We start from the raw sequence: 12,993 nt of genomic DNA on the forward strand, positions 1-12,993 counted from the left end.
TCAGCAAGCGGTTCTCTGTAGGATTACTCCCAATAAAATTAAAGGTTGCAAAAACTTTCCAACACTTCCAAGACATGAAGTTTCACCTAAACCTATCCCATAAAGCTGGCCTTAAAAATTATCCTACTTTTTTTTAAGGCTTCACATGCAGATCTACCAACCAAATTATTTGTATCGATGCTTACCTAGTCTGGCTTTCATGTCTACATCAGGCTAACTTCTTTGCTTCATTTTTACTAAATCTGAAAAATACAAAACCAGAAACCATGATTGCCTTCATCTCTCCTCGCTACTCTTTCAAGTCACCCACACACATGACCTCGTGTCTCTATCTTTGGTCTTCAATCACAAACTCGTATATAGCAGCATTTGCATTGGATCCAGTAGCCCTCTTCACCAAGCTAGATTTTAAGTCAGTATTTTCAACCACCTATCTATTCCCTGATCTCCAGTAACAAACCGATAAACAATCAATTCACTGTCTCCTCCTCTCCCTCAAGCTCTCCTTTCCCCACCTCCAATTATGACTAAATTTTCGGCATATAGTGCCACCTACCTATAACTTCAAGAACACCATTATATCATCTCTCTTTCTCTCCCTCTTTCTTCCCACTCTCAGAAGGAAATTCGAGACCATCAAAAAACCATGAAGTCCAAAACTCTTTTGTCCGTTAATCTCAAGCTCATCCTCCTCTGTTTTGTCTTTCTCATCCTCCTCCTCTTGATAGTAACATCAAGCTTTTCACCTTCCCAGCCACCCATTGCAGAAACCCGCCTCTCAAACTCAACAAAGCCCACCCAAGAACCACAATCAACAGCATCATCAGCATGCTCATCTCACCTCACACCTTCTTGCAGCAAGATCCCAACTTCCCTAGCCAACGCTCTCATCCACTATGCAACAACCAACATCACCCCGCAGCAAACCTCGAAGGAAATCTCGGTATCAGCACGAGTCCTTGCAAAGAAATCACCATGCAACTTCTTAGTCTTTGGCCTCGGCCATGACAGCCTCATGTGGACCGGACTCAACCACGGTGGTCGCACGGTTTTCCTCGAAGAAGATGAGTCCTGGATCGGGCAAATCCAACAACGTTTACCCACATTAGAATCGTACCACGTAGTATACGACACCAAGGTTCACCAGGCCGACGAGCTCATGAAGCTTGGAATGCACGAAGAATGCAAAGCTGTGAGTGATCCGAGATTCTCCAAGTGCCAACTTTCCCTCAAAGGATTCCCAAATGATATTTATGACATAGAGTGGGACTTGATCATGGTGGATGCGCCTACCGGGTATCATGATGATGCGCCGGGGAGGATGAGTGCCATATACACGGCTGGGTTGATGGCTAGGAACAAAGAGGAGGGCGAGACCGATGTGTTTGTTCATGATGTAGATAGAGTGGTGGAGGACAAGTTCTCTAAAGCTTTTCTTTGTGAAGGGTACTTGAGGGAACAAGAAGGAAGGATTAGGCACTTCAACATTCCAAGTTACAGGGCTCGCCTGGATAGACCCTTTTGCCCGTAGAGGTTTCATTCATCATTTGTCCATTTTTAACTCTTTTGTTTTTTCCTATAATACTTGTTTGCTCAGAGATACATCACTCGAGGGAGTTGGATCTGGGAGTTTCGCTTTATATGTGTATGTATGTATTATCGGTTGTTACTAATTTTCTCAACTGGATGAGTTGTTCTGCATTATTGAGATTTACAGAAATTGTCTATTGCTTCCCTCGACCAATTACGTCTGGGCCATAAGCATTGCCAATGCGGGTGATCCTAGATCTTTCATAAACACAGCGAATTTGGGTGAAAATGTATGTTATTGGGCATCGCTCATCTCTCTCTGTGGAAATGTTGCCGATAATAAGTCCACCTTAGCACCCCCATGCAGTTTGGTAGATGGTGCAGTCATCCCTGTAAAATTGGTTCTTTTTCTTTCAAGTTTTTAATTTCGAGAAACAAACGGTGGAGACGGATTATTTGTAGCAAAAATAACTATTTACAATAAAAACAGATTTATTTTAATAAGAAATAATTATTTTTATAAAAAATAATTGACTAAAAATAAGTGAATATGTGGTATTTTTACTTGAACTATCATCTAATTTTGCAAAGCTATAATTCCTTCGCCGCACTGCTTTTTCAGAAGATGCATTGAAAGTGTTGCCTGTTGTAAAAGGTGTCGTTTTTATTAACAGAAATGAAGTGCATGCCCACTGCCCGGTGACTGTGAGAAAAGTATATTTGATGTTCATGTGAACAATTATTAAAGTCTTTATGTTTGCCATTGAATATCGATTACGACAAACAACCACTAGTCTGTGACCCTGTCGTGGAAAAGTATTTACCAAATCATCATCATTTTAGTCGAAAAAATCGCAAACGACAATGATAGATTGAAACAAAACGCTAGGTAGGTCTTCATCATGTTCCTTTTTCACCGGGGTTTTTACCCAAGTTATTCCACGACGATGATTTTTATTGAGTAATATTATTCTTTATTTTAAATTTTTTATTTATAGTTATTTAATCGATGTAATATATTTTAAACGATTATTTACATAAAAATCAATATTTTTGTTTATAAATTTTGATAGGATCACGTGCCAATCACCATATGTTTTTGCCGGGAAAGATTGAAAGACAAAGTTATGGCATTTATACAATTTCACGTCGCCGTAATATTTGCTTCCAAAGGTGTAAAATTTTGTTTTGAGATATATTACGATCAAAGTTATGGCCGCTATACAGTGTCACATCGCGGTAATAAAACAAGAAGCGGAATAAGAGTTTATGCCAGACTGGAATAGGCTTAACCTGTCAATCGGGTATTGTAACATAGACAGTTACACGAAAACTCTGACCCACAAACAGAGCATGTAAGCCCACGTATCTACTGGAAACCTTATCGGTTCTCTCACCCAAAGACAAGTGAGGATTTGAGCGGCTTCTTTCTTTCTATGTATCGGAGACAGTAATCGTGTGATCGATAGTCTGTGATAGTAATCTCAATACAATAATGGGGAGGGCGAAGAGGGAGTTGATGTCGTCGGCACCATGGAGGGGCGAAGAGGAGGCTGCCGAGGAGTTTCGGGACGCAAAGCTCAAAGTCACGAAGCAGCCTGGAGCCGAACCGGTGATGCACGTCCCTCGAAGAAAGAACGACAAGTCCAAACGCCACGACCTTGAAGATGATGATTCCCTTGTCGAGATTGACCCCCAGCTCCGCTACAGCTTTCAGCGTAATTATCAGGTATCTCTTTGATAGTTGCTTTTGTGTTGGAATTTATTAATAAATTCGGGTACTTTCGTGCGGTTGTCAAAGGATGTTATATCTTTTTGCTTACGCAATCGGGAGAGTTCTTGATTACTTGCTTGAAAATGGGTATCTTTGGTTACCGAATTCGTAGACTATTGATTACTTGCTTGCCGCTGCTGAAAGTAGATGTCTTTTTATCATATGAGACCCTTCTGCAGACTATGTAGTTCATAGTTCATTATTTTTAAATATCGGCTAAATATGAACAATCAATACTGGGGATAACTCTGAATTCCCGATACTCACCCCGATTGGTTTTGCTAATCCCTAGAGCTTTGCTGGTTTTTCTTTTAGGAACTGGCCATTTTGTGCTTTCCAGAGGGCAGCACAAATCTTAAACTTACAGGGTAGAATGCTTGTTAGTGTATATTACAGTAAGGGTCTATCATCTGCAAAGATTTAGACCAGGTTCACTGTCAAGCCATGATCTTAGCATGTTCTGAAGCCAAAAAATGTGTTGTTTTTCCTGCATTCAATTTGGTTTTAGAAATTATGCGCTTTTGTGTTTCTTCAGTCAGAATATTTTTTTGATACTCTAGATGGTTAATTCAACTTAATCTTGTTATAGAAGCATGCGGTGAGGTTGATGCATTTTTTGTCTTCCATGATTTTAGATCACTGAATTTGATTGGGAAAGCAATTAACCTCCTCAATGAGTAAAGGCATGTCAATAGGATATATGTCAATTACTTCTTATGTAGTCTAAACATTTTATGTTATGTTTTTCTATCAATTGATACTTTTATAGCTTTTCAGGGGCTAGCTGCTTGAAGTATGCAGCTTTACGCATTTCTTTTTGCTTGGTGATTGAAAATATTCTAGTCATCATTTCCATATGTTTTCTTTAAATAGTTTTGTGCCTGAATGTGTTCTTACTTCAGTTTGACATGAATACTCTTGTTTATACAGTTTCTTCAACGGGTATTCAGCATTGACACCGTTGTGAAACCTCTTCCACCTGCCATGGCCTATAATATCTCCCGCAACTTGAGCTTCTTCACGCGCATTTTCACGCAGTTCTTTGGTAAGTGGATTTCCATGTGCATTTCTCAGTAGTAAGATGGAAATAGTTTAATTTATCTTGTACAATACAACATTTTCAACCTTTTAGTTCCAAGGATTCTTATTATTATTTTTCCTTTTCAGTTACAAAAATTTACCATTTATGTTTCCCCCACCCTCTGGCCTAATCTTTTATCTTCACTGCACCTAGAGTTATGGACTTTTGGTGTTTCTGCATCATAACAAGTATGCTTGTGGAAGTAATATAATTATTTTTAAAGCATCTACTCCTACATCTGTTTGAAGGACTGAAGTATAAATTCAGGTTGATGGTTTTCTCTCTCTCTCTCTCTCTCTCTCACATAAATATATAATAAAAGAATTAGCTAACAAGACGTAAAAAGAACTGGTGCAGAGATCTTCAATGTCCACTCAAGGTACTTTATCTCATCAAACTTTTAAGCTCAAAATTTGTTGAGGTTACACCCAAACCAAAATTTTGGTTATTATCCTTTAAAAAGGGTGTTAATCTCGGTCTCATGATTGCACACAAGTTCATTGAAAGTCTGAAGGATTAGGTCTTGTGATCAAGCCCTTGACATTTTCTTATTCCATATTATTAATTTTAAGTATGCTGCAAGAGTTTATGAAAATCTTTGCATTGCAGATCCTGAAGGCATTGAAAAAGCCCAGAAATCACTTGGGATAGGACAGGAAGAAAAAGCTCGCCGTGTTCGATGAAAAGGGAGGGGAGTCGAGCACGGCAGTTAAGGGCATGTAGTTTAACTCATGGTTTCTGACAGTGTCAAGAACTGTTTTACAAATAAAAATGGATGATGTGATTTTAAAGGACGAATTGTAATTTGATAATCATAGACTGGAAAATTTTGATTTGTTATGTGGTAATGGTGTAGTGGAATAGTTGATTATGTGATTTCATTTGAGCCAAGGCTTGACGCATCGAAAATTATAGGTATATTGATGATTTTTCGGTAACCAAACCTTATTCCCACCACTTAGTGGTACATATATACATACAGAAAGTTGCAAGTAAAACTACTATGAGACTAAAAAGTAAAATGCATTTGAAATCTAATCCTATATTCTATATCACATCTAAAAGCTACACAATTGCCATATTTGTAATGATTGATGCGGCAGAATGGTTTTATTCAGGAGAACCTCCACGCCAGTGACCTGATTCCCTCATTCCACAATCTGATAGAAATTTCTGGTAATCCTGTTCGAGCTTGTTGTAAGCTTGTGACATCTCTTCGAAAGAAACTTGAGATTGAGCTTCTGAATGGTTCTGCAAAATGTTTCCAAACGAACCAGCACTTTAAGAAACTAATATAGTATACTTCCTGTGTTCATGGCTTTGCCTAGTTTTGATCAATGAAATTTCTTACTTATCAAAAAAAAGAAAAAAAAAAAAAGAAACTAATATATTTCTGTCTACCGATGCAATATTTGGTGCTTCAATGTGAGAGTCTCATTTGACTTGTACGGTCTAACAAAACACCTAAATTTCATTTTGGTATTGAAAAGGTGTAAAAGAATTGAAGATTGTGAATGCCACAACCGGTGAAACTGCAAAAATGCTTATAAGATTCTCAAGCTCTGCACCTAGAAAGGCAATAAAAGCTTCACGCTCAATATAGCATATCAACCGAACTATTGATCATAGATGTGTTACAAACATCATGTTCAATATATTTGACTAACAAGTTAATCTTGGCTGGATCTACGCCTGACAAGCAAATAATAGTCTGCAAAATCCAGCACGAACCTTCTTTTTATTTTTATTTTTTTCAAATCTCTGTCAGCTCATTAATCTGGTGAAAAAATTATAATCAAAAGATGAAATCTATATAACCCAACAAAATAGTGGTACTAACTCAGCAAAAAGTTTTGGAGCGCTCTATATGAGCACCATTACACTCAGACCATAATTTAGTCAATGAAGCCTAAGTATCATTCAGAACTTAAATTAACTGCTTACGTTGGAATGTGGACTTAACTCGGTATCCACTGAGTCTATTTCTTCTATGTCACTGAGAACAGATTTCCACCGCATGCTTCTGCACCTATGATGCTGGCACTCTGATTCACTCGCAACTTCATCTTTCAACTCTCCAGCAACTCTAGTGTGAAAGGCATCCAGTATGAGTCTAATGCAAAATGCTACAAGAGGAACCAGAACTAGAAAATAACCAGTGGTTTTAGCCTGAGAATGAAATGCACAAGCATGTTGAGGTCACCAGTAATGTTTAGACAACCGTCATTAACTTATGGATGATAACAGTATAAACCTATTGAACATAGAAAGATTGAATTATCGAATTGAGGATGCAAAATTTTAGAAGACATACTTACATGTGGTAAATAATGAGAGGATAGCACATTGAAACTCTTCTGCTCTAGAAGTCCATCCAAGATATTCAAAGATCCTAAATGATTTTCTGGTAGTTTGAGGCCCCGTAACCAAATTATCACAGTCCGAACCTGATCAGAACAAAGAGGACTGCAGCTTCAGAAGCCGACAAAGTCAAAAATCAAAACTATTTGGAATCTCAACTACCAAGGTAAAGAAGGTTTTATAAATCAACAATTGACAACTAGTGTCTTATCTCCTCAGCTTCTCAGGAGCTTTCCAATCCATGTATACTGACCATCATTAAATAGCTATGTCAAGAGTTGTGTTAAGGCTCCCCTTTGGGGAGTGTGTAAAGAAAACTGCCTCAATATTCAGTCTTTAAGAGCTAAATTTTTCCATTTTGTATTCCTCATTCTCAGGTCCAACTTCATAGGCATCTGTCATTAACAACATCGCAGCTGAGATTCATTGCTGAATATCAATTGTGATTGAAAATTATATACCAAACGTTATATGTATTTTGGTTCTATATTTGTATAAATACACATTACCCATTTTGGTAGAACTTCATGCTGATTTTATTAGAAAAGATAATAGCTCATGAAGATCAAGCATCTTCTTGAGGTGTGCGCTCTAAACAGGTTCAGAATGGAACAACTCAAAGTTATATATCTTTGGAACTGAAACTGTTGTCCTCAAATCACATCTTTAATTGGATTACTCAAAAATAGATCAAATTCATATTAAAGTTTATAATCGCCTATACCTAAAGCGCATAATAATTGCTATCTTGGAAATTCATTAGAAAATTTGTATTTAGAAGAAACCTATCGTGATTTAGTAGCTCAATATCCCAGAAGTTTATACGTTTCCTTTTTCGGAGGGAGATGGGAAGGAGAGGAAGGGTCAGGTAGGTGCTTCAGTCAGGTAAAGATTCTTTTGTATCGGACTTAGGTATCAGACAAATCAAGGACAGAATGTGCCTAACTCACGCAGAGCATCTATTTCATAGAATAAAGTTCTACTGCGATCACGATAATAAACAGTCAGTCATGAGAGCTTTATAATGATCATGTAGTCTTTCTCACCACTGGTGTGTCTCGTGTGGCAGAAGGAATGTTAAGGTGCTGGCCTCCAAAAAGAATATCAACATCCTGTATACTCTTATTAGCAGCGGCAATTGCATGTATTGAAACCCCGTACTGCTTTGAAATCGAAGTCAAAGTTTCACCCCTGCCAATCACATTTAGGAAAATGAAACTGTTATCATCCCAACCGGAGCTATATTAGTTCAAAAGTTTGCAATTGCTTTTCATTTCTTGACTTTATCAAAATTGCAGACTTCGTTAAACCGTCCAACTTCCAAGATATTAGATAGTTTGCCCCAAAATTTCAACATTCTTTCTCCATAAAAAAAAACAAATCCCAAACTTTCTAAAATTTTCAATTCATTTATTAAAAAGCATCTCAAATCGTATAAGCACATGTTATTTACATTCGAGATATATGCATATAACCAACAAAACAATGACCACTTCAAAATTAAGAGTTATCTGATAAAGTTTCGAAATTTGCAGCCGGTCCTTCCAAATAAGTTCACAAGACAAGTGTGGCATGCATTCCAAATTCTGAAATGATCTACCTATTTCGTTAAAAGTCAGCAAGATCCATAACTCTAAAACCCCCAAACAGAAAGCATTCATTCTGATCAGATCACAAACTGGGCAAGTATCAAACGCACGGCCAGAAACCCAAATGACACTCCGTGAAGGCCATATTTCAAATGCCAAAATGGTTTTGCGACAAGTAAACAAAATGAGATTTTTAATCTTAAGCATTACTCTTTGATAACATGAACCAAGTAGTGCTTGGTGGGCTGTTCAGCCTTTGAGATCTCCTGAATCCGAAACCTCCATTTCTGACATCACAAAATACGCAGCTTGTTTTAAACAAGTATTCAATAAAGACTGAAGTATGAACCAAGTTGCCACTACAATTCGTCAGCAAGGAAAAAAAAAAATAGGAAAAAAGAAGAAAAGAAACCAACATAGACTGTACCTGAGCAAAGCCTCTAAAATTATTATGAAAGGAAAGGACAGAAGAACTCTGAGATGGGAAGGTTGGTTTTGGAAGGAGTTTGACGAAAGGAAGAAGGTCTCGTCTTTCGCTTAGCTTCACTTCCATCACACAAAACCATATCGCGAAAAATAATGATTATTGTTGTTAAAAATCATTCTACTTTTGTATGGCACGTTTCACAACTTTAGAGTAACGACAATTGATCTCTCAACACGAGTGACTGCCGTGATTGGTCCCGGCGGGGCTCGAACCCGCGACCTTCGGCTCATAAGACCAACGCTCTAACCAACTGAGCTACGGGACCCTCAATGTTTCACACTAGAATCGTATCGTAATAGACCTTGTTTTCACTCTTATCATTTCTTTTCCCGATAATTTTTTCAATTTTACGAAAAATAATATTTGTAATCCTACAGTGTGCTAATCTCTACGCTCTCTTTGAAAAAAGTGAATTCAATATTTTTTAATAATGAACCATATTTTTTTTTTTTCAAATTGCACATCCTCAGTATTAATTACTTTAAGGGGTGGTTTGTATTCGGAAGTCATTTCAAGTCATCTCAAGTCATCTCACTACTATTTATTACTATTTATCAACTTTAACTCACAAATTTTACTACTATTCATAACCCATCTCACTAATATTCACAACTCATCTCAACTCATCTTCGAATCCAAACGACACCTAAGAGTTATCCTACTAAACATTCATACAACACACGTGCTTTTATTTTTTTTTTATTTTTATTTTTTTTGTTTCATCAAGTACGTGGTGTATGGCTGCTGGATACAATTTTTCTTACTATAATATTGTACCATAATGACTTCCATTATTCAAAAGAATTAATGTGCGATCCACTAAGCTTGCCAACACATTCTGATGATCTATATATTTTTTATTGGAGGATCCACTAAATGCTTAATAAATGTGAGGTTAAAGTGTATTTATCTCCCTCTAATTAATTAAAGCTCTCAATACTTGATAGAGCGTGACGGAAGATAAACAGGACAAGAAGGAATTAATGGAACTCTATTGACTCCTAGCTGTATCCTTTTAATTACTTGCTGCATCATGGGACGACGACGTTGAAGTTTTCATTATACATTTGATGATTAAGGAATTTAAGGGGTAGAAAATAGGAACTTAAGGGTTAAAAATCACCGATCGAGAGAAAGCCCAGAAATACAAGTACATGAGACTAGTTGACATTGACAAGTTGAAAGAAATTGTGTTGATCAGTACTACAGTATAATGATAACACTTCTTCGCTTCCACCTGTAGATTGCTGCATCTCGTGCGCGCACAGGATAAACTCGGCAAATTGCAAATGCAACTGCTTAGCAATCACCTGATTCCAAAGGAGAAGTTGATGGAAAATAAACACATGCATCCTTTCTTATCATGATCTTCGCTAGCTTTGCTTGGGTGTAAAGATCATGTCCAGTCTATGCTAGAATTAGGATGCTCATGAGGCGTTCATGTAGATGATCACGAGAAATCCTTCTCATCACCGCTGCTAGCTAGCTAATTCATTGTAAAATAAGTGACACATGATCCACAACTAAAAGTAGTTTCCCACTATATCTCACGGGCGCTTAATTACTATCCATTTGTGATCAGAACGAAAGCAATTAAAAACAAACGCCACAAATTGAGGAGTATATATATATATTAGCGTGCATCCATGCAAGGTGCATGCATGCTTTCAACATGAAGGGTTTCTGGCAAAAAACTATGTCAATTAGTTTCGTGTTTCTGTGGTGGAATATTGGGAAAGCTTGCTCACAGCCACAGCCACAGCAACCCCAAGTGCCTGGTTTTTTCATATTTGGTGACTCTTTGGTCGATAATGGAAACAACAATGGGATCCTTACGCTGGCAAGAGCCAATTATAGGCCCTATGGCATTGACTTTCCACAGGGTGCCACTGGCCGCTTCACTAATGGTCGGACTTACGTCGATGCACTTGGTACGTAATGATCAATTAATATCCTTAATTTCCATTTTTTTTTAATAAAAAAAAATAGGTATTATTATTATTATTCCATGTTACAAGTTGGGTATAGAAACGATTAACATGTTGGGCATATATAGGTGTGTAAAGCTATATATGCCTAAACAAGCAATTTTCAGTGCATTGAGAGTTTATGTATTGATTTTTACCTTTAGTTTCTATAATTCAGTTTGTGAATAAATCAGCTGGAATTTATTCTCCTTTGATCCTTTTCAAAATATTTGCAGCTCAACTTCTTGGTTTTCCAAATTATATTCCACCTTATGCAAGGACTCGCGGCCGTGCACAGCTTAGTGGAGTGAATTATGCATCAGGAGCATCTGGGATCCGAGATGAAACAGGAAATAATCTGGTATTTAATCGAATCATAATCACTTCCTGATTAATAATTATGACGGATGGATAATCACTAGCTCCAAATGTACGTAACCCATTACGTAGTACTGCTCTTGCCCATTATTATGTGTGATAAGTAACCACTCCACGCTTAAGAATTTTAAGTTCTAAGTTCTGGATTTACTCGGTAGGTTTTGGTTCCGTTTGACATGAGCTAGTGTAAAAAGAATGAAGCATGAAACCAGACAGAACAGAGAGATCCAGTGCTCAATTGACAATGCTCCACAGTTAGCTGATCCAGCTGCTGTGACAGACCCTTATATTGCCATAGGAATTTTATGATATGCCTGTAATAACAATCAGTAATGAGTGAAAAAGAAGTATTTTGATGACATTGATGTATGTTTGACAGGGCGATCACGCATCCATGAACCAACAGGTAGCCAACTTTGCAGATACAGTGCTACAGATGAGAAGGCTCTTCAGAGGAGATACCAATGCTCTCAATAGCTATTTAAGCAAGTGCATCTTTTATTCTGGAATGGGAAGTAACGATTATCTTAACAACTATTACATGCCTGATTTCTACAGAACTAGTTCAGATTACACTCCAAAAGCTTATGCTGCTGTACTTCTTCAGGACTACTCTCGCATGCTAACTGTAAGTTTTGTGACAACTTTAACCGCCCATTTTCTCATGCAAAAAAGGTTTCTAGAATTTCCTCTCCGGCTTGTTTTCAAATGATTTTTGTAACTGTTCTTTCATTGTTTTTCAGCAAATATATACATTGGGAGCACGCAAGGTGATTGTTTCTGCAGTTGGCCAGATCGGGTGCATACCTTATCAGCTAGCGCGTTATCATGGTAATGGCAGCCGCTGCAATGAAAAAATCAATTCTGCAATTTCTCTTTTCAATTCAGGGCTGAGGAAACTTGTCGACCGTTTCAATGGAGGCGAGTTGCGTGGAGCAAAGTTTGTGTTCCTAGACTCGTATCAGAGCACCAGCGATCTATACCTCAATGGAACCAGTTATGGTAATTTTCACACGCATATATCCAACCATTAACATGAAACTGTTTGTCACCAACATACCTAATCGTAAACCCATATTATTGAGCTAATTATGCATGCTTTGAAATTTGGAAATGATGCAGGTTTTGAAGTGATAGACAAGGGATGCTGTGGAGTGGGGAGGAACAATGGGCAAATTACTTGTCTTCCACTTCAAGCAGCATGTGAGGATCGTAGAAAGTACCTGTTCTGGGATGCCTTTCATCCCACTGAGGTGGCAAACATCTATTTTGCCAAGAGTTCATACAGTTCACAAACACAGTCATATACATATCCAATTAATATACAACAACTGGCAATGCTGTAATGGATTTGGAACTTCTTATGGTTGTTTGAGCGTGTAACCCATAAATTATTGGTAGTACTGCTCCTTTCGTTGATTGCTGTACTAGTACATTTCCTGCTTGCCTTTGTAATTCCAGTAAATCCCTTGTTGGTTGAATCATCAGATGAAGGTTACCTGGTTCCTTCGATGAAATAAAAGTGAGACAATATCTCCATTTTGATTTAAATATGCCCCAAAACACATAAGAGCTTTATTTGGATATAATAACTATTCATGAGATAGTTATAACTCTGCTCTATATGATTGTACTTGTATTTTCTTTCCTTTGATCTGGGATTTTTTCGAACTTCTTGGTGTATATACTAGTTCAAATGAAACAAAAATGAGAGAATTGTCTTGTTTTAATCAATTTCTAGCTCGGTTTTGCGATTACTTGTGTCTTGTGGCAAGCTTATCAGATTCGTCTGATTACCAGAAAGTTAACCAAAAGTAATACTCAGG

At 37.5% G+C, this 12,993-nt stretch overlaps 4 protein-coding genes and 1 non-coding gene across 6 annotated transcripts; 3 read left to right on the top strand and 2 right to left on the bottom strand.

The window, feature by feature from the left end:
* The first annotated feature begins 218 nt into the window (after positions 1–218).
* Positions 219–1,704, top strand: LOC121249690 (glucuronoxylan 4-O-methyltransferase 3-like). The gene has a single exon (XM_041148442.1). The coding sequence runs from the start codon at positions 647–649 to the stop codon at positions 1,529–1,531; it is 885 nt and encodes a 294-aa protein (XP_041004376.1). The 5' UTR covers positions 219–646; the 3' UTR covers positions 1,532–1,704.
* Positions 1,705–2,867: 1,163 nt separating this feature from the next.
* On the top strand, positions 2,868–5,222 carry LOC121249692. Its single transcript, XM_041148447.1, has 3 exons — positions 2,868–3,259; positions 4,235–4,349; positions 4,995–5,222. Exons 1-3 carry the CDS (start codon positions 3,026–3,028, stop codon positions 5,066–5,068), a joined length of 423 nt encoding a protein of 140 aa, XP_041004381.1. The 5' UTR covers positions 2,868–3,025; the 3' UTR covers positions 5,069–5,222.
* A 60-nt stretch (positions 5,223–5,282) lies between these two features.
* Positions 5,283–8,945, bottom strand: LOC121249691. Of its 2 annotated transcripts, none has more exons than XM_041148446.1 (6): positions 8,763–8,945; positions 8,546–8,622; positions 7,793–7,937; positions 6,700–6,832; positions 6,330–6,469; positions 5,283–5,636 (listed from the first exon to the last, which is right to left on the bottom strand). In XM_041148446.1, exons 1-6 carry the CDS (start codon positions 8,886–8,888, stop codon positions 5,496–5,498), a joined length of 762 nt encoding a protein of 253 aa, XP_041004380.1. In that variant the 5' UTR covers positions 8,889–8,945; the 3' UTR covers positions 5,283–5,495. The 2 variants fall into 2 exon arrangements, with proteins under 2 accessions (XP_041004380.1, XP_041004379.1); XM_041148445.1 differs by having other exon boundaries at positions 6,330–6,554; positions 6,704–6,832; positions 8,763–8,944.
* Positions 8,946–9,013: 68 nt separating this feature from the next.
* Positions 9,014–9,087, bottom strand: TRNAI-UAU. The gene has a single exon. It is a non-coding gene; the product is annotated as a tRNA-Ile (tRNA).
* Positions 9,088–10,457: 1,370 nt separating this feature from the next.
* On the top strand, positions 10,458–12,975 carry LOC121249694 (GDSL esterase/lipase At1g33811). The gene is made up of 5 exons (XM_041148449.1): positions 10,458–10,753; positions 11,026–11,150; positions 11,547–11,795; positions 11,911–12,169; positions 12,290–12,975. The coding sequence occupies exons 1-5, from the start codon at positions 10,480–10,482 to the stop codon at positions 12,511–12,513; spliced, it is 1,131 nt and encodes a 376-aa protein (XP_041004383.1). The 5' UTR covers positions 10,458–10,479; the 3' UTR covers positions 12,514–12,975.
* Positions 12,976–12,993: the final 18 nt, after the last annotated feature.

Source organism: Juglans microcarpa x Juglans regia, chromosome 2D (genome assembly GCF_004785595.1).
Source record: "Juglans microcarpa x Juglans regia isolate MS1-56 chromosome 2D, Jm3101_v1.0, whole genome shotgun sequence".
Classification (NCBI taxonomy): domain Eukaryota; kingdom Viridiplantae; phylum Streptophyta; class Magnoliopsida; order Fagales; family Juglandaceae; genus Juglans; species Juglans microcarpa x Juglans regia.